This window comes from Podarcis muralis, chromosome 15 (assembly GCF_964188315.1).
Source record: "Podarcis muralis chromosome 15, rPodMur119.hap1.1, whole genome shotgun sequence".
In the NCBI taxonomy this organism is placed as follows: domain Eukaryota; kingdom Metazoa; phylum Chordata; class Lepidosauria; order Squamata; family Lacertidae; genus Podarcis; species Podarcis muralis.
The window spans coordinates 32,379,888-32,400,646 of record NC_135669.1 but is presented as its reverse complement, the minus strand read 5'-3'; the positions used below and the strand labels follow the sequence as shown (position 1 = coordinate 32,400,646).

At 47.2% G+C, this 20,759-nt stretch overlaps 1 protein-coding gene across 2 annotated transcripts in view; it reads right to left on the bottom strand.

The window, feature by feature from the left end:
• ZZEF1 (zinc finger ZZ-type and EF-hand domain containing 1) overlaps positions 1-20,759 on the bottom strand; it is a 74,948-nt gene that overhangs the window by 27,694 nt on the left and 26,495 nt on the right. For both annotated transcript variants that reach the window (XM_077919531.1, XM_028708684.2), the window contains exons 19-35: positions 20,229-20,388; positions 19,948-20,069; positions 19,720-19,842; positions 18,686-18,852; positions 18,329-18,410; positions 17,024-17,225; positions 16,220-16,368; positions 13,536-13,776; positions 12,571-12,650; positions 12,225-12,318; positions 8,330-8,831; positions 7,141-7,305; positions 6,624-6,743; positions 5,712-5,873; positions 3,830-3,959; positions 2,019-2,157; positions 623-788 (exon numbers count right to left, since the gene is read on the bottom strand). In XM_077919531.1, the coding sequence (XP_077775657.1) occupies positions 623-788; positions 2,019-2,157; positions 3,830-3,959; positions 5,712-5,873; positions 6,624-6,743; positions 7,141-7,305; positions 8,330-8,831; positions 12,225-12,318; positions 12,571-12,650; positions 13,536-13,776; positions 16,220-16,368; positions 17,024-17,225; positions 18,329-18,410; positions 18,686-18,852; positions 19,720-19,842; positions 19,948-20,069; positions 20,229-20,388 (2,804 nt within the window). The remainder of the gene's footprint in view (positions 1-622; positions 789-2,018; positions 2,158-3,829; positions 3,960-5,711; positions 5,874-6,623; positions 6,744-7,140; positions 7,306-8,329; positions 8,832-12,224; positions 12,319-12,570; positions 12,651-13,535; positions 13,777-16,219; positions 16,369-17,023; positions 17,226-18,328; positions 18,411-18,685; positions 18,853-19,719; positions 19,843-19,947; positions 20,070-20,228; positions 20,389-20,759) is intronic.

Here is a 20,759-nt window from a genome sequence, read left to right as displayed (position 1 = left end):
CGGAAACAAATTCATAGGGCAAGGATGTAGAGGTACCCTGTTCCTAATGTGTCAGATTAGTAGATTCAGGGGTGGGGTGTTAATAAAAGAAACCAGGTACATCCTGCAAGCTTGTAGGCTCCCCACCCCTGACTCAAGCTAGATTGGGAGACGTGCTGAGCAAATTGCACCGGATTAGCCAGGATTTGCCCCCACACCTCCACCTGATAATGCCAAAAAAGTAAAGGTGAAGGTATAGGGACCCCTGACCATTAGGTCCAGTTGTGGCCGACTCTGGGGTTGCGGCGCTCAACTCGCTTTACTGGCCGAGGGACCCGGCATACAGCTTCAGGGTCATGTGGCCAGCATGACTAAGCCGCTTCTGGCAAACCAGAGCAGCGCACGGAAACACTTCCCGCTGGAGTGGTACCTATTTATCTACTTGCACTTTGAGGTGCTTTCAAACTGCTAGGTTGGCAGGAGCAGGGACCAAGCAACAGGAGCTCACCCCATCGCGGGGATTCGAATCGCCGACCTTCTGATCAGCAAGTCCTAGGCTCTGTGGTTTAAAATCCCAAAGTAGGGGTACCCAATTCCCAAGTGTGATCACGTTAAGATTCAGAAGGTTGTGAAGGCACAGTACCTCTCAGAGTACTTCTTGGCGGAGTAACACCCAAAGCAAAGGTCAAAATCTTCGCACACGTTGCAGTTCATGCGCTGCCCAACGATAATGCCCTGGCAGTGGTCGCAGGCATATTCCATGTTGACCATGTCATGGTTTGCCTCGTGGCCTTCGGGTCTCACTCCGCCTACATGGGATGCAAAGGGACAGCAGCGGGTGTTCAAAGCAGCCATCGTTCGTTCAATCTCTACACCACCCTTGCAGCAGAACTGTTGAATAAAGCTGTTTCCTCGGCCTCTGCTGCCTAGTACCTTCCAGATGTTCTGGACTACAGCTCCCATCAGCCTCAGCCAGCACAGAGGGGCGTAAGCTGTAGTGGCAAACATCTGGAGGGCACCAAGTTGGCAAAGGCTGATATGTTCCGATTTCTCTTTCTTAAACAAGCTTAAAAATAACCCTTTGGGGTGCACACTCAGTGTCTTTGCATGGGCCAAGAGCCAGAAGGTTCAAAGTCCTTGCTGGTAGGACTTTTGAATGGCAAAAAAATGAGATGTTTTGCTTGCATGGAAAATGCCCTGCTGGATGTGACCAAAGACACATTTAGGTTTCATCAGCAGCCTGTTGGGCGTCTCCGGGAAACTTGTGAGAGACGAAAAAGCAGCACTTCTTCCCCATTGCGCCTGGTATTCTGAAGTTTACTGCTTTGGGCCATGGAGGTTCCATTTAAGTATCATGACTTATCACCTGGAGAGGCCAAGGTTCCAGCTCAAAGCCTGTCTTTGACGCTTCTGGGTCCCCCTGAAGCAGAGAAATGGGGAGCCGGTGGCCCTCCAGATATTGCTAGAATGCAGCTCCCATCAGCCCCAGCCTGTATGGCCAAGGGTCAGGGATGATGGGAGTTGTAGTCCAGCGACATCTGGAGGGCCACAGTTTCCTTATCACTGCCTGAAAACACAAATAAGCTTGGGTTGATGCGAGTTGGGAGTTTAGAGAATAGCTAGAGGGCTGAGGGGTTCCCCATTCTTGCCCCCAGAATTAGAAAGAGGAGAGAGTGAAGGGAAAGGAAGGGAGTAGATAACTTGAAGTCCCTCTTCTCTGCTGGGAAAATGGGCCAGTAGTAGCTGATCAATGTGCTGGGAATCCACATAACATCAATCCATCTATACACATACACACCACTACCTGCAAATTATAGTATTTCCATGTTTTACACCCTAGTCCTCCTTTTTCTTATGTGGACAATATTGCCTGTTTCAAAATTCAGAAAATTGGTGCCATTTTTTTTTAAGTTAATGCAAAAGGATCTCCTTTGATGTCTACTTTTTTAAAAAAAAAGGAAAAGAAAGATGTTAAGCTACAGAAAACTGAGCACCCCCTTTGAAGAAGAAACAATGCCATTTCTAGCCAACCGGCTTACCCAAAAAGCACGTTTTGCAAAGATCCATGTCGTTGCACTGCAAGCAGCGGTAACGATGCCAAGGAGCGATCTCATCGCACCCATCACAGGATATGTCCACGTGTAACAGGTCACAGTAGCGGGCAATGAACATGTGCATCTGGAACGAGACATGGAAACACTTTTCAGGGGCTTGGTTTGCAGAAAACTTTAAACGACAAAATGCCACCATCTTGGCTCTGCCATCATCTGTAGCATGGACAGATCAATATATTTCTGATAGAGATCGTTGAATTGTAGAGTTTTCTTAAATGCGTATTTTTAATGCACATCTTGCTTTGTTCTTTGAGCTCTGAACAGTACTGCAAAATCCAGAAAAGTGCAAAACCCGAGAGGTAACTGTGTTCCAAGCCACAATTAACTTCAGCAGGTGCAGCATCAGGTCAGTCCACATCAGAATATACAAGAAAATTAATTCCATGCAAGCTACAATGCCTCTAGATCAGGCACGTCCAACAGCTTGATTGCGATCTACCTGTCAATCGTGGGACACCCTTGGTCGATTGCCCCCCCCCCAAAAAAAGCAAAAAAAAACTTTGGGTCTTTGTCCCCCCAAAAAGCTCATCAACTTTGGGTCTTCCTCGCCCAAAAAAGTGCAACAACTTTGGGTCTTCCTCCCCAAAAATCCAATGGTTAGATCACTGCCAGTTATTTTACAGTGGGAGTACATTGCTGTCTCTTGGGAGTTGGACATGCCTGCTCTAGAAAATGGAACAGGAACTGGGAAGAAAGCCCATCACAGGGAAACATCAGGTGGGAAGAACATGAGTTTTGCGAAGCCTGGAGGGCTTTGGAAAGAAAGCAGATGGATGCAGAATTGCTTCTCGGAGTTTCTCTCCCTCTCTCGCGCACTCAATTAATGCCAAGGGAGAACTTGGTTTCAGCCCCAAGGAGGCTTCTGCTTCTAAGAGCCAATTCAGGTGCAGCCTACAGTAATATTTTGAAGTAGTATCATGAGTATATACAACTCTTCCAGGTACAAACAAAGCTGGTTACACACTCCCCGCACCCCCAGATTCAAAGCTATCCTGTGAGCAATATTTTGGAACTTAGAAGTACCTAGCAGGCACATTCTGAGTTCCCAACTCCATCCACCTATCGGTGTTTTCAGCCAATGACTAAAATGTGTTTTTTTAGTCATGCTGCTGGTTCGTTAAAGTAGCTCTGCGAAAGGGTTTTAAACCAGCTGAATCATATATTTTAATGCATTTCTGGTATTCTCCTCCCACCGCCCCCATTTTGAAAGTTTCACAATGATAATAATATACTAATGTTGTTCTGATATGGTTGTTTTTAATTTGCTGGCTTGGGTGGATTTGATTCCGAAAGGCATCTTATAAATATTTAAATGCACAGATAAAATAGAAGGCAAATCAAAAATTGACAGCTAGCTAAAAAGTCGCAGGAAAATGAAACATAAAAATGCCTTCCGAATCCCAAATGGTGGTGGTGGTGGGGAGACTGCACTCTCCCAGGGCCACTGGGTGGACGTCATAGCTCAACAGGTTCGAAGGAGCATCTTCCAAAGCCAATGTCAACCATCTGCCTTCTTGTGTTCAGGATACAAGGATACATCCTCCCTTTACCCCATCCCACAATGTCATCTCCAGTTCTCGGAGTAGGGTCCTTGGGCCTCTCGTACGTGCCGCCCCAACCCCTGCTGGCTACAACATGCCCATCCATGCCTGCCTATTACACCAGCTCTGCCTCCACCTGCTCTACCTCTTGAGCCCTTCCACCAAACCCAGACAAAAAGTTTTCATTCTACTGACCTTCCTCTGCTTCTCTGGATCAGCCTGGCTTATCTTGTCGCACCAGCTTTCAAAGACTCCTTCTTGACACTCGTCCATCCACTCGGAGTTCTGCTTGTAGTCTGCGAGTTCCTCTTCCTCGCTCCACTGGCTAGGAACAAAGGCACAGAATTAAATGCTTTCTACTTAGAACGGCAGGACCAAAACAATGGGGGAAGAGGGGCTGCAATGTTTAATGGATTAAAAGCCGTTTGATTCAAGTAAAAAGAGGCCTCAGGTTAATATGCTTCAAATATCTTAACTGTAGCCTGAACCTGGTGTTCCAGATTAAGAGCTGAATAGAAGAATTGTTCAGTAAGTCATCCACAATTATGCAAATTAATTTCATTAATGCACAGGATTGCCCCTGCCCCTTCAATCTGGAGAATGTGGCAAGCCTGGAAGCTTGGAGGAGGGGGGCAAGGACATCTCTTATACAGTCCCGCTGCTCTTTTGAGGGTCTCCATCTCAGAAACGCAACAAGCATAGGTCAATGCGTAGTCAGGGACAAGATCCTGCAACCTAGGGAGAGTGGAAGGGGCCTGAGAACACAGCACCACTGAGGGAGTCCTTTCAGTGGTAATGCCCTGGTTTGTGGGGTGCCCTCACCAGACAGGCTTACTTAGTGCTCTGCTGTCAACCTTTCAGCACCAAGGGAAGACTTATTCATTTCCCCACAATCCAGCATTTCTAAAAACTGTTTTCTGTTGTTGTTTTGCTATTTAAGGTTTTATCTCTATGTTCTATTTTTTAAAACTCAAGTAAACTATTTTTCACACTTTCACATGAGCAGATTTGTTAATGGGTGGCACAGAAAAACTTGCTGTACTCCCGTTTGTTTTCATAATTAGCTCAAGCACTAAACCTATCAATTTAACCCTCTTTAGGTTGCCTATTAACATTAATGCTTTAAAAATAATTTGGTCTTCTTCCCAAGAATCTCCTTGGAGTGCCTGCTCTAAGTGTCCCCCTTTGAATTATCTGGGGCCAGTAAGAGGGGTTTTTTGGTGCTAGCACCATAGTTATGGAACAGCCTCCCCAGGGAGGTTTGCCCAATGCCAGCTTATTTCCAGCAACACCCAGGTCTTCTAAATAGCTGGTGCAGTATGACCTTCTATGTTTTTAAATCTCTGTTCTAACTTTGGAGGAGCAAGGATGCAGGTTTTGATTTCATGGCTTCATGACCTAATTTGCATTTCCAATGTGTTTAGAATTATTTCCTGTTAAACCACAAAGAGAACTTTATGCTGTACCAGAACAGCATACAAATGCCATTAATAAACGAAGTTTTAAAAAGTGGGCTACTCAAATGCCTAGCCCTACCAGAAACTCACAGCCCCTACCAGCCATAGGAACAAATATGGAATCCTGCAATGCAGGCAGTTGATATATTAATGCAAACAACAAACATCTCAGTCTCAAAACACTTCAAACACGAGGCTCCTCCACAAAGGGAAAAAAGAAAAACAAGGCATCTGTATTTTTTTAGAGAAAGCCAGCTCTTGTAAGAAACAGTAACTGCTTTGGGAAATATCTTTATTTTGCATTATTTATTCACTCGTCAGATTTCTATCCCACCTTTCAGCCAAGATCCCCTCGAGGCAGTTCTGGGCAGTTCCTACAAATGCACAAGCGACTTCCCAGCCAAAATTATTTCACAGGCTTTCAAAGAATCAGAGTTGGAAGGGATCCCAAGGGTGACGTAGTCCAACCCCCTGCATTGCAGGACTCTCAACAGGCGGTCTCCCATCCAATTTGAAACCATACCAGACCCTGCTTAGCTTTGCAAATGTGCTAGTCATTTTGTTGCGGCACCGATAGGAGTGTCAAAGCAAAACAAACCCAGGTACTTGTCCCAACTTACCAAACTATGCTGTCATGTGTACTTATGTTCTCTCGTGACATGTTGATAAGGAGGTGTGGCAGCTGTATATCAACAAAGAAGGAAAGGTCACTTGGCTCCCAACCCATGTCCAAGAGGTGAAGGAGAGACGTCTGCACGCAGGACAAGGCAGGGAGCAACGATCTAAACGAACAGGGAAGACAAACCAGGGCAGCGCAATTAAAACACGGAGGAGCTGCAAGGTTGCAGGTGGCAAAAGCGAAGGAGAAGGGACAAACGGCCTTAATTTCATTTGGGGGGTAAAGGGGGCTATGACCAAAGGAGACAACATGATGGAATTTGCACATAGTGTGGAGGGAAGCAACATTGGAAACAACCTGATTTTTCTCCCTTGTTCATAATACAGAGCCTTTTCTGTGGCTGCTCCCCTACTGCGGAATTCCTTCCCAAGAGAGATCAGCACTGACTCCTCCCTCCCCTTGTTATCCTTCTGCCAGCAGGCTAAGCAAGACCTTCCTCTTCAGACAGGCCTTTGAATACTAAGGTGCAGACGAAGACTGACCACTGGGCTGCTGTCAGGGCAAACTGCATTTAAATTGCTGGTTTTAAATGTGTTTTATTAGTTTGCTTTTGTAACTTTGTGTTTTATAAAGTTTTTAAGAGCTTTGAGCTGCCTTGAGTCCCAACTTGGGAGAAAGGCAGGATATAAATACCTTAATAAGTAATAAATGATACTCAGAGCTCAGAGTGATGCAATAAAATTGATTGATGGGACGACAATAGGATATACTCTTCACACAACACCAGGGATAATTACTATGGTGGTTGGAGTAAAGGAGTCTTACAAAAAAAAAGGATCTTGTATGCTTTAAGAGAAAGAAAGAAAGAAAGAAAGAAAGAAAGAAAGAAAGAAAGAAAGAAAGAGGTCCATACTTCTCATCGAGGTCGTTAAATCCTTTCAGAGCGTTGACCAAAAAGAGAAGAAGCTGGTAGTAAGATTCCCGTATTTCCCGGTGCAGCTCAGCCCCACAGCCTTCCAAGTGTGCAAAATAGCTGGAAAAGAAGATATATAGGCTGTTGAATTGCATTTTATAAGCCTGCCATTGTGTAATATGCCCCAACAACCATAGCTACTTCAATCTACCATTGCACTGACACCAGAGCAAAGGGGCAATGAGAAGAACCAAAACAAAGGGGTGGGGGAATACATAACTTGAGCTACTCCCAAGATCATCCATTAAAATATGACAGTGCTAAGTGTATGACAGGCTATCCGTACTAAAAAATATTTTTTATTAAATATGCTGGCCTCGGGTACCCCCATTAAAGGTGTAGGCCATACTAAGAATGATGGACCAATGGCTTGATTGGACGCATTCCGCGCTCTGCTAACCTGAGCTAAAAATGAGCAACTGCCTATGCCTGAAGTGCAGCTTCCCACATGTCTTACTTTGTGAAATCTTTTTGGCAAGCCAGGAGTTCCAGCAGGAAGATGATGCAAGGTGGGGTGAAGCAGTGAGGCTGGCTGAGGGATTCTAGGCACTGGAGGATCATCTTCAGCACTTCCAGGATGCTTTTGGCTTGAGCTTTCCTCAAAGCAAGGACTTTCAGAACACTAGGAGAAACGCACACACACACTTTCCTATTAAACCTTTTCCTGCATTGGCACAAGGGGACGGTGCATTCACCCACACCGATGAGCTTCTCCGTCAACAGAGAACTGGTGATGTCAAGAAGCCTAACCAAGTGGCAAGTGGTGGGTATTTATCGAGGAGGACAAAATGTGGCAGCAACGTGATGACAACACGCTACATGGCTTTATGGTTTGTTATAACAAATGATCTCTTTCAGCTTCTGCCTTCTGGAAGAAGGTATAGGGTTATAAAGGCCAGGACTAGCCGCCTGAGAAACAGTTTCTACGCAAATGCAAATCTGGTTCTAAACGCAGCATAAGGGGTCTCTATAGTATAGTGTATTTTAAAATGGGGTTTCAGAGATTTTAGGGGTTTTTGAATGTTTTATGTAGTTTTGTAGTAGTTTTATGTAGTTTTGTAGTAGTTTTATGTAGTTTTGTAGTAGTTTTATGTAGTTTTGTAGTAGTTTTTCAATTTCATTGTTCTGCATGGGACAATGACAATAAAGATATTGTATATCGTTTATATCGTATAACAGGGTTTCCTGATATATACACAAAAGCAAGAAACGCTCTCACATACACTCACCCACCGGGACGGAATTCTTAACTCAATAATACATTTCTATACTTTTTTGTACTGTTTAATATACGTAACCCCTAGGCAGTTTATGTAAAGTGTTAGAACCAAAAACAAATACTTCTCACAAAACATTCACTGCTGAGCACATATTCTGAGGCAAAACACACCTTGTGCCATACTGCAGTTCATCGTATCTGATTGGCCACTGTGAGAACAGGATGCTCAACTAGATTGGCCACTGGACTGATCTAGCAGGGCTCTTCTTACGCTCTCACAGTATCTTATTGTTCAGCAATAAGCCCCACAGGCCAAGAGGTAGGAGCCGAACAAGCAAATCTCAAACGCCCCTTGAGGTTTTCCTGGAGCCTCTATTTAATGAGACGCCCGGTTTTTCTTACCGGCACAAAATTGGATCTGGCTCACCTTTCATGAGAAAGAGATTGGTCCTTAATGAAGTCCAAGGTGTGTTTCAGGATGGGGTATTTCTCCTTAATGCTGGGCACAGGCTTGGACTCCTCCATGGAGCGGAAGGAGAGGAGCCGGAGCCTCCCGCGGCTGAAGGGAGGCTTCCGAGTGGGAGTGGAGGGAGGGGACAAGGCATCTTCTTGCTCCGACAAGTTACTGTCAAGGGATTTGCTTTGGGACGCAGGAGACACTTCTGTCTGCGGCGAGTCTGGCACCTGCTTCCTCTTTGAGCTGGAGGCTGTGGCCTGACCTGCCTCCGGGAAAACAAAACCAGTCACGCCAGAGACGGGGGAGGAATCTGATGCTTGGAAATCCGCTTCGACGACAGAGCTCGTCCTCCGACGTCTGTCTCTGTGGCATCGCCCAAAGTCCTCTGCGTGATCTGAGTCGGGGCCTTCTGCCTTGGTCCGTGCAGGCAGAAAACTGAGCAAGAGGTGACTTTTCTGGATGCACTGTTGCGCTGCAATAGAAAGGCAACAAGCGCATCATGAGAGCGGCGCAACTGGGCTCCTCCTGCTCTGTGCATCTCGTATCAACAGATGAAAAGTTAAGTATTTCATAAGTGCACAGCCTACCTTACAGCTCTCGCTGTAGTAGTAGTAGTAATAATAATAATAATAATAATAATAATAATAATTACAGTGGTGCCTCGCAAGACGAAATTAATTCGTTCCGCGATTTTTTTCGTCTTGCGAAGCACGGTGTCGGGAAAGTTTTGGAAAAGCTTCAAAAATCACCAAAGACTTTAAAAACCTCAAAAAAGGCTACCACACCGCGTTCTATGAGTTGCTCCTCGAAGTCAAGTCGCAACTGTATTAATGGTGTTAAGAAAAAGGAAACAAACTTGCAAGACGTTTCCGTCTTGCAAAGCAAGCCCATAGGGAAAATCGTCTTGCAAAGCAGCTCAAAAAACAAAAAACCCTTTCGTCTAGCGAGTTTTTTGTCTTGTGAGGCATTCGTCTTGCGAGGTACCACTGTATTTGTACCCTGCCCATCTGGCTGGGTTTCCCCAGCCACTCTGGGCGGCTTCCACAAAGACCAAAAATACACTAAGATATCACACATTAGAAACTTCCCTGAACAAGGCTGCCTTAAGATGTCTTCTGAATGTCAGGTACAGTGGTACCCCGCAAGACGAATGCCTCGCAAGACGGAAAACCCGCAAGACGAAAGGGTTTTCTGTTTTGGAGGCGCTTCGCAAGACGAATTTCCCTATGGGCTTGCATCGCAAGACGAAAGCCCATAGGGAAATGCTGGCGGTCGGGAGCAAAGACTTTCGCCCACAGCCGGCCTACAGAAGAGGACCTCTTCTGAAGGCCGGCGGGGGGCAAAAGTCTTTGCTCCCCCCCGCCTGCCTTCCCCCCGCCTGCCGGGGGCGATCTTAAAATGCTGGCGGGCGGGAGCGAAGCGTTCGCTGCCGACCCCCAGCATTTTAAAATCTCCAAGGGACAGCAGAGAAGTCTCTGTCCCGGGGAGATTTTAAAATGCTGGGGGTCGGGAGCGAAGCGTTAGCTGCCGACCCCCAGCATTTTAAAATCTCCCCCTGTCCCGGGGAGGTTTTAAAATGCTGGGGGTCGGGAGCGAAGCGCTGCCGACCCCCAGCATTTTAAAATCTCCCCGTGTCCCGGGGAGGTTTTAAAATGCTGGGGGTCGGGAGCGAAGCGCTGCCGACCCCCAGCATTTTAAAATCTCCCCGTGTCCCGGGAAGTTTTTAAAATGCTGGGGGTCGGGAGCGAAGCGCTGCCGACCCCCAGCATTTTAAAATCTCCCCGTGTCCCGGGGAGGTTTTAAAATGCTGGGGGTCGGGAGCGAAGCGCTGCCGACCCCCAGCATTTTAAAATCTCCCCGTGTCCCGGGAAGTTTTTAAAATGCTGGGGGTCGGGAGCGAAGCGCTGCCGACCCCCAGCATTTTAAAATCTCCCCGTGTCCCGGGAAGTTTTTAAAATGCTGGGGGTCGGGAGCGAAGCGCTGCCGACCCCCAGCATTTTAAAATCTCCCCGTGTCCCGGGAAGTTTTTAAAATGCTGGGGGTCGGGAGCGAAGCGCTGCCGACCCCCAGCATTTTAAAATCTCCCCGTGTCCCGGGGAGGTTTTAAAATGCTGGGGGTCGGGAGCGAAGCGCTGCCGACCCCCTGCATTTTAAAATCTCCCCGTGTCCCGGGAAGTTTTTAAAATGCTGGGGGTCGGGAGCGAAGCGCTGCCGACCCCCAGCATTTTAAAATCTCCCCGTGTCCCGGGAAGTTTTTAAAATGCTGGGGGTCGGGAGCGAAGCGCTGCCGACCCCCAGCATTTTAAAATCTCCCCGTGTCCCGGGAAGTTTTTAAAATGCTGGGGGTCGGGAGCGAAGCGCTGCCGACCCCCAGCATTTTAAAATCTCCCCGTGTCCCGGGGAGGTTTTAAAATGCTGGGGGTCGGGAGCGAAGCGCTGCCGACCCCCTGCATTTTAAAATCTCCCCGTGTCCCGGGAAGGTTTTAAAATGCTGGGGGTCGGGAGCGAAGCGCTGCCGACCCCCAGCATTTTAAAATCTTCCCGGGACACGGGGAGATTTTAAAATGCTGGGGGTCGGCAGCGCTTCGCTCCCGACCCCCAGCATTTTAAAACGCTGTTCGGAAGGGGGGGGGACACCTGCCCCAGCCGCCCCACTTCGGAAAGCTGTTCCGAAGCGGGGAGGGGGGGCGGGGACATCTGCCCCAGCCGCCCCACTTCGGAAAGCTGTTCCGAAGCGGGGAGGGGGGGCGGGGACACCTGCCCCAGCCGCCCCACTTCGGAAAGCTGTTCCGAAGCGGGGAGGGGGGGCGGGGACATCTGCCCCAGCCGCCCCACTTCGGAAAGCTGTTCCGAAGCGGGGAGGGGGGGCGGGGACATCTGCCCCAGCCGCCCCACTTCGGAAAGCTGTTCCGAAGCGGGGAGGGGGGGCGGGGACATCTGCCCCAGCCGCCCCACTTCGGAAAGCTGTTCCGAAGCGGGGAGGGGGGGCGGGGACATCTGCCCCAGCCGCCCCACTTCGGAAAGCTGTTCCGAAGTGGGGAGGGGGGGCGGGGACATCTGCCCCAGCCGCCCCACTTTGGAAAGCTGTTCCAAAGTGGGGAGGGGGGGCGGGGACACCTGCCCCAGCCGCCCCACTTCGGAAAGCTGTTCCGAAGCGGGGCGGGGGGCGAAAGTCTTTGTCCCCCCTGCCTGCCTTCCCAGGGGCTTTTAAATCGCCTCAGACAGCGGAGAAGTCCTCCGCTGTCCCGGGGTTTTTTAAAATGCTGGGGGTGGGAAGAAAAGCCCTTGTCCCCCCCCCCCCCAGCCTTCAGAAGAGGTCCGGGGACAGACTGTCCCCGGACCTGGTCTGAAGGCGGTTTCCCTAGGAACGCATTAATTGATTTTCAATGCATTCCTATGGGAAACCGTGCATCGCAAGACGAAAAAACCGCAAGACGAAGAGACTTGCGGAACGAATTAATTTCGTCTTGCGAGGCACCACTGTAGTTGTTTATCTCTTTGACATCTGATGGGAGGGTGTTCCACAGGGTGGGCGCCACTACCGAGAAGGCCCTCTGCCTGGTTCCCTGTAGCTTTGCTTTTCGCAATGAGGGAACCGCCAGAAGGCCCTCGGCGCTGGATCTCAGTGTCCGGGCTGAACGATGGGGGTGGAGACGCTCCTTCAGGTATACTGGGCCGAGGCCGTTTAGGGCTTTAAAGGTCAACACCAACACTTTGAATTGTGCTCGGAAACGTACTGGGAGCCAATGTAGTGTGAGCACTTCCTGCCTTGGATGCCAGGGGGTGATATTGGTCAGTGTGGCTGTCTGCCACCCATGGGAAAAGCAAGAGGAGCAAAGAGAGGCAGAAGCACAATGACACTTACCAAGGGTCTCCGGGTTCACCTCGCTCACCTCAGCAGTCTGCTTCTCCTCCCCATCATTTCCCTGGTTCACGAGGAACTTCTGTTTCATTTCTAGCTGTAGAAATACACATATTTTTAAAAGAGTTTAAAGTACTTTCAAAATTTGCCAAGGTGTCCCTGGTGGATGGAGGGGGTAGGGAGACAGCACATTTGATGCTACTTAAATGAACTCAGGTGCTTAAAATAATCTTTTAGAGGGATTTCTTTGCAGAGAAATGCTGAGACTGACTCAGGAAATGAGGAACAAATGGGGGAAATTGTATGGCAGCCATTTTCTGGGCCCCAGGGTAAAGAGAGGAAATCTTACCATCCATATTCTGATCCCGTCGGCCAGGGAATACACTTGTGCAAACTCTTCGCCCAAAGGCGTTTTGCCTCCACTGTTGACTGTGGGGAAAGGAAGAAAAGAAGAGACTTCTAAGCCATCTTGAAGGTGTAACGAAAGAACTGCGGAGGCCACAGTGGACCTCTGCCACCGCCTCAAATCAATAAAAGAAACGTGGTTGTCTTAGGGCCAGTTTATACGAACAATGGAACTGAGGGCCAAAAATCTCCCTGGACTAGATCAACTTCAGCCTGCAGGTGGAAGATCAAATGTTTGATGACTGCATAGCTGCAGAGGGTAGGGGTGGAGGGGGAAACAATCTGCCCAGCTCACAGAAACTTTGACAAAGAGAATAGCTCTCTGAAACATTTTTCTATACACAGGGGACATTGGTCCCCACCTACCATACAGCATGGAGTGGTTTGCCACTTGTATGCCACTTGCCGCTTGTATAAAATGGCACCCTAGGCTCACTTTTGTATAAAAATACTTCCGTAGAGACAATGTCATAAAATATCAGGGCGGTGTACAACTAAAACACCATTTAGGGCAATACAAATGATTATTCAATTGACTGGCTAATCAATTTAAACAGCTGCAAAGGCCTGGCAGCATAAAGAGGTCTCTGAGAGATGCCTGAAAGTCAAAAGCAAGGGTGCCTGCCCCAACTCTGCTCCACATCACAGGTCCAGTGACACTAAATGCCCAACTTTCAGCGAAGGCCAGTCAGGCCTCTGGAACACACAAAGGGAAACTCAACTCGCCCCGATTTTTTCCACGTGTGTTATACAAACTAAGCGGGTTTTTCACATGTACATAAAATTGATGCAAGCAAAGTTGTAAATATTATTTAGAAAGAATGGACAAGCCACACTTTTACAACTGAATCATGTAAATATGAGCAGTCGTCTTCACTGTGAATGTATGTTCACTAAGGTAGGAGTTACCATATTTCTGAAGCTTCCCATACAAATCTGGAGAGAGATAGACCAGAGCAGCAAATGTAGACTGGACAGCTTGATCAATAGTGGAACCAGCAACTATATCAGTCTTTGGGGCCTGTTTTTTACATGCCTGTACGAGTCCTTTGAAAAGCTCAGAATTTGGCCCACAGAACTCCTGGGCAGAGTCTGACTTTGCGAAGTCAAGGAGAAAATTATGACAGTTGTTGGCATGAGAGTTTGTGGCCTGAAAAGAAGATTAGAAGAGATTTAGTTGGTAACAGTACACTCTGGTTTAGTGTTACAAGAATGAGCCTGTACCTGGGCTCATACACTTTCTCCCTTCCCTCTCTGACATAGTCACAGAGACAAGAATTTTCCGCTTCCATTTTATATTAACCATAGTTTAGTGTGTCATCTGAACCCTAAACTGTGATTAGTGAGAACAAGCCAGCTTCGATTAAACTGTTTGAAGGCGGCTTTGCTTCTACTAACCATAGTTAAGATTAACCACATTTTGTCTTGGATTGATGACAAAACATGTGTGGTTAATCAGAAGCTTCCAGGTGTAGTTAAATCGTTCAGTTAAGTAGTACTGAAGAGAAACTGCTAAGGGGAAAGAAAGGAAGGCCATATTTGATGTGACTGGAAGGGAGTAAGCAAGCTATGTTACAACTAAGAAAACATTTGGAGACATCGAGAAACTTGGAAAAAGCAACAAATCATGCTGTAGAAGCTTCAAAGACAAATGCAGATGAAGCACTTGTGCAGCAAAGATGATGGTGTGAAATAAGGCGACAACAAAGGGGTCTAATTGCACATGTCAAATAGTGTTGCTTTAATGATGCTTTATGACCGAATAAACTAACGTAATGAAGGGAAGGGTCTGATTATTTTGCACTTCTGTACCTATGTGTACACTGTGTTTAATTCCTTGGTAGAGACTTCCACATAGGGGGTTCTACCTTGGACGTGCAATCAATAAACGTTATTGAATTCTTCATCTTTTAATTAGTGACCCACAGTAAGGGAACCTCCTGACTTCCCCCACACTAAAGTCCTCACAATTGCACAAGAGGAGAAGCAAGATAAGATGTGAGCCTGGAGAAAAGCTAGGGCTGCTCTCAGTAATGCCAAACTATGGTTTAGCTTTCCGTTTTAATCGAAAGAAACAGGTCCCTAAAGGAGCAGGTGTGCAATCAGGTGCTTCTGGGTCCAGCTTTGTCACTGGAGGCCCAGGGAGTCTCAGTGGCTTGAAGCACCTTTTACTAGCTATTCTCGGTACAACAGCTTTTACCATTCCTGAGCCAGGAGGGCTTGACCATGGTAGTTCAGGCACTGGTAGCTTCAAGACTGGATTCCTGCAAAGTACTCTATTGTGCGGGACGCGGGTGGCGCTGTGGGTAAAAGCCTCAGCGCCTAGGGCTTGCCAATCGAAAGGTCGGCGGTTCGAATCCCCGTGGCGGGGTGCGCTCCTGTTGTTCGGTCCCAGCGCCTGCCAACCTAGCAGTTCAAAAGCACTCCCGGGTGCAAGTAGATAAATAGGGACCGCTTACTAGCGGGAAGGTAAACGGCGTTTCCGTGTGTGGCTCTGGCTCGCCAGAGCAGCGATGTCACGCTGGCCACGTGACCCGGAAGTGTCTCCGGACAGCGCTGGCCCCCGGCCTCTTGAGTGAGATGGGCGCACAACCCTAGAGTCTGTCAAGACTGGCCCGTACGGGCAGGGGTACCTTTACCTTTACCTTTTTACTCTATTGTGCAGCTTCCCTTGTATGACCTGGAAACTGCAGTTGATGTAGAATGCTGCAGCACAGTTGTTTATAGGAGCAAGACCCCGTCAGCATGCAACTCCTCAGCTCAGTGGTCTGTATTGGTTCCTGATTTCTTATTGGGCCGCGTTCGAGGTGTTACTATTGGTACATAAAGCCCTTAACGGCTCGGGACCACTTTACTCATACCATGTATGCTTAACCAATCACTTTGATCTGTGGAAGTGGCACTGTTAAAGGTGCCAAATAATACTCATGCCACAGTGGTGAGAAATCCATCTTTTATTGTGGCAACAGCCACATTTCGGAACTCTCTGCCTATGGACACCAGGCAGGTGCCTTCACTGTACTCTTTTTGGTACCTGCTGAAAACATTTTGGTTTAAGCAAGCGTACCCAGATATGTAGATTGTTGATATGTAAATACTTTTTTTTAAAAAAAAAAACCACAACCCTGTTAATTATTATTATTTCAGCATGTTTGATTTGTCTTTACTGTTAATTTTAATATTTTGTGTATAATGCTTAGAGGTTTTATTATAAGCAAACAGGAAATAAATTGTTAAATAAATGGAATAAGATAAAAAAGGGGCAGGCTTCTCAGGATGCCCTCCTCTACAGCTCCGCTAAAATCTCCTGTTACCACACAGCAGCCCAACAACCCTTGTGCCAGCAATAAACCTGCTTGGTGACCAGAGATCAAATGAAATATATCCTTATCATGTTTCTGCCCCATCCCATCCTTAGCCCTGGTCCCTCTTCCACTGTGATCTCTGGTCATAGCTACCTATGTTGCGGTAGCACCTGGAGGTGGTCATCTGACTACTGTACAATATCAGCTGAGGAAGCACTGAAGAGAAGCAGAAGGGCTGAAGTGCTCCATGCATTAGTGCGGCTAGATTTAGGAAGTTGGCTGAAATACCTCTTTATCTTCCTGCAGCGTTTGGCTATGCTTTCTAGCTCCCAGCTTTTGTTCAGAACGCATCTGATGCCTGAAGACCGGCTTCCACAGAGGAGAGTTAAGAACAGACACCACTTTTGCAGGAGACAATTCTATTTCATTTCCTGCCTCTGGGGAAGGGGAAAAGAAAGGCAGTGATATTAGAAAAGTAAAGGCTATACATCTGTTATATTAAGCATCTTAAATTTCTAGCCCCATAACCTTTAAATCAATGGAAAGTGAAAAGGAAATAAAATACAGAAGCCAGCCTTGTGGATTTTACAATATGATGTAGGCACCTTGGGTGTAGGCACTCTTTCTAGGGCTCAAAATATGCATATAATGTTCTTGCTTTTGGTTGTTTTAGATCACACATTTTTAAAAGTCACCTTCAACTATTGGGGGAAGGGGAGAAACAGGGTACACACTTATTTACTTTACTGTGCAGGTAGCCAGACGAAGGAAAGTAAAATTGGCTAAAGGGATTCAGTCAAAAGTCATCTAAACCTGGGATTCCAATTTCAAAGTTTCACATGCTACTCAGTGCGGTGGCTAGAGGAAGAACAACTGTGAATTGCTCTGAGCTTTTTGAAGTTAAGAATGGTACGTACGCAAACCTAATGAACAAATAAATCACCAGGAAAGCATTGGAGACTGAAGACAACCACGTTGCCTCAGTTTATAGCAAAACAAACCCCTCCTTCCCCTTCCTTACAACTCATAAAGGATCCTCGCCACAGCTCTACACCCTGAACACATTTCAAGTAATGCTTGAACTCAACGCACCTCGTTGGGATTTCAGCACCATGCTCTGAGAAGCCAGGCGCCCCATGAGCCTGGCCACGAGAAGGTGCAGGTCCAGGCCCCACGAAACTTCCACATCTGGCAAGCCGTATGCAGTGACGGAGAATTTGTAGCCCCACTCGTTATTACTGCTGTCGGAGTGAAAGAGAAACTGCAGCCGAGGGCCAGCCTTAAAGGTCACTTTCTACAGAGCAACAAAACAGGTGAGGTTTTTGCCAAGTGTCACATGACAGGAAGTCACAGCAGGGCTATGAATGATAACCCAACATTCCTCCATCGTGCTCGCAGCTCTTGCACACACTCACACACCCAGTACACCTCCCCGGCATCGTCTTTTTATTAGATGAAAGCCACCCTGGGAAGTTTTGACTGAAGGATGTAATATAAAACTTCCTATTTCAAGAGTTTTGCAAAAAGCCTGGCAGCGTGTTTTATGCTAAGGAATGGATAAAGCAAATACCATCGGATAGTGAAACTTCAGTTCAGAAACCTGTGTAGCCCTGTCTGTCAGGAAAATGGCACTGCCTGGCTGGAATGAAGGCTTTAACCCCCTTCAAGCGATCTGAAATACGTTCTGGCAATTGTGACTTCATACAAGTACAGTGATGACCAACTTGTGGCTCTCCTGATATTGGAGGACTATGATTCCTATCATTCACTGACAATGCTGGCGGGAGCTGATGGGAGTTGCAGTCCAGCAACATTTAAAGCAGTGGTGGTATGATAGCCAAGGGGGGCGGTGGGGTTGCCGGGGGGGGGGGCGCTAAGAGGCAAGAAGGTGGCAGGATGGTGGTGCAGGTGCAAATGGCTATCAGTCTTTGAAAAGCTAGTTTCTCTGGCTCAAGTTCATCCATTTTGTTGACTTAATTAAACTAAATAGTTTGAATAAATGTGCAAGTACTTGTTACTCTTTTGAATTTGATTGTGTTATTATCTTCCTTAGTGTGTCATGCAAACCAATGTGGGGGTGGGTTGCACAAGGGACGAGTTTATGGAACCAAGTGGGGGTTGACAAAAAAAGAAAAAAAGAATTTGGCAATTGCTGATCTAGTGGGTCACACATTGGCCACCCCTATTTTAGGAGTATGCTGTGAAGCAAGATTTAACGCTGTCCCCAAAAGGCAATGTTCTTCATCTCTCTTAAATAACAAGGTATGTGGTTCTCCATAAAGAACCTCCCAGTGCAGTTGCAAGAAAAGCCAGGAACAACTGAATGTGGTGCCACCGCGGTGGGTTTTTGCGTGACACAGAAGTCTTGCTCGCTCTCAGTATTTGGAAGCCACTCACCTTGGGCCACTTGTCTGTGCCAACTTTGGTATCGTAGCGAGTTTTTCCACCTTTGGCGTCAGTAAATTCCAGGTAATCGTACCTATGAAGATGTGTTTGTGCAGCATTAAAAGAACAGAATTTCTCTAACCGGTGAGTTCTGGCAACCTTTGGGGGCCTAACTGGGACAGGCATTGAAGAGACACGCAGAACAATCCTGAAGGTGTGGCATTGAGGGGGTACCCCTGCCTAGCTAGACCTTCCCAGTAATGCAAGGGGCTGGGCTAACAGATGTATGAGTGAGCCTTCAGCAATGGGGCCAAAAGAGAGGTGCTAACATGGAAGTCACACCCAAGATGAAAACTGCTGCAAGGTTACCTCCTCTCCGTTTCACATCTTTCGTCAAACTCCACCTCGAAGTAAGTTGCCCCCGGACAAAGGAAGACGGTGACGTCGTGGCAGTTGTTTTCGTAGTTATGTGGGGATTCTGCAGCCCATGTCCGCAGCACCACCGGCTGCTCCTGCTGCCAACTCTCCATGCCCACCTGGCACAAATAATAATAATGATAATAATAATAATAATAAACCATTATAAAAGGAGCCAAGGGCGGTTCAGCTCCCCAGATGCCAATCCAGGAAAAGGAAGTCCTGAATAACCAGGTGTCTGGTGCACACCTGGAAGCTTAATCCAGAGGTAAATGGGCAACATGAAAACTGGTCTCTCTAAAGTGTTTTTGACATGGATGTTGGCTAGGATTTCAATAGCCTAGAAAGGAAGAACACTGAAAATAATCTGCATTTGCCTGTGGGGTGTAAGAAACTATGGACTTTGGCTATTGCAGGGGAAAACTACACACATAAACTGAAGTGTTTCTTGGGGGAAGGAGGATCCAAAATATTACTATGCCATCTCGTGGGGTATTATTTCTGAAGCTTCAGACTCAGGTGCTCAATATTCACTACCCACGCCGGCTTAGGAAATATGGATGTCTTGGTTTGTACTGGTGTGTTACCACTTCCCTTTCTCATTGTTCATTGCGTGTTTGTTTTGTATATGGCATGATCTAATACCCTACCTACTGCAGTTTGGGGCTGTAAATAATGTCAATTAAGAAAAGAAAAACACTGAACGTCTGGGTCCCTTGGTAGCACTAGGCAGGCCTACCTAGATAGATATTTCTCAGCATGGTATCTGCATGCGCCGGGACTTGAAGGCCTCAGATTCTACAGAAGTGTTTGCATTACTCAAACTTGGGCCCCTTTCTCAACACCCATCTTTCGCATGACTTAACAGAGGAAGAGTTAATTTTCATTTCATTCTTATCCTACTTTACACAGAAAATGCACTTGACGTGGTTAACAGCAGAGTTAATATTGTGTACTGAAAGCATCAGCACCTTTCCCAAGGCTACCTTATTTGGGCCATCTCCTGGCTCTGCAGACAGGTCATTCAGTAGCTTTGTCAAAATGCTGACATCCTGCAGGAGGGTACGATGTGGAATGTCTAAAGTGCAGAAGTCCTGCAGGAAGGTCATCTGGGGAAGGACAAAAGGTGCCCTGTTAGAATTACAGGTTGTTTTTTAAAATATATCAAGAAAACCCACCCACAGCTGTTGTACGCATCCCATAAGTTCACTCACCAGCTGGCGGGCTACCATAGAAAAGACAGAGTTGCTCAGTTTTTCCACTATTGTTCTCCCACTGTGTTGGGACAGGAGCGACTCTAAAATTGTCCTGACGCTCCGCAGGAACTGCTGCACATCTAGACAGGAAAGAGCAAAAGATGGCTTACTAAACGATGCGGAGTAGCCTTCCCCAACGTGTTGCTCTCCAGGTGTTTTGAAGCGCAATTCCCATCAGTACGTTTGGGACTTTTTATAGAAAAGGTAAGTTAAGAGGCCGCTCCTGGTCGGATACTTACACTTTGTAAGGATTTCTACGGCAAGGCTCTTGGGTGCTGCGTCACTGCCCTTAAGTTGCAAGTAGCACCAGGAAAGGAGGCTGCCCTGGACAGACCAGAATAAGGACGAGAGCACAGGACCCGTGTCTTGCTGGGCAACACCCATCATCAACATTTCGCACTGCAGAATGCAAAAAGTTTCATGTCAGAAATGCTGGCCTTAAGTGACTTAAAACAGGGCTCTCTATCCTCGATGCTCTCTATCCTCCATCCAGTCAAACAAGAGGCCTTCTCAGAGTTCAAAGACATATTTCAGCCAGGCACAAACACTCAAGGTGGGTGGTGGGCCTTGGGAAGTGTCCCAAAGGCTAGATAGGGAGGCTTGGTGGCCAGGGACGGGGAGAAGAAGGGCGCATTTTGGTCCCCGGGTCCAAGGTTTCCCACTTCCCTAACACACTGTTTTAATTACCCTGCTTTTCTATTATTTGTTTAGGTGTTTGCCTGTTGGTTTTGGGATTTCTTTTCTTTTAAGACTTGGGCTTGCCCAAACTG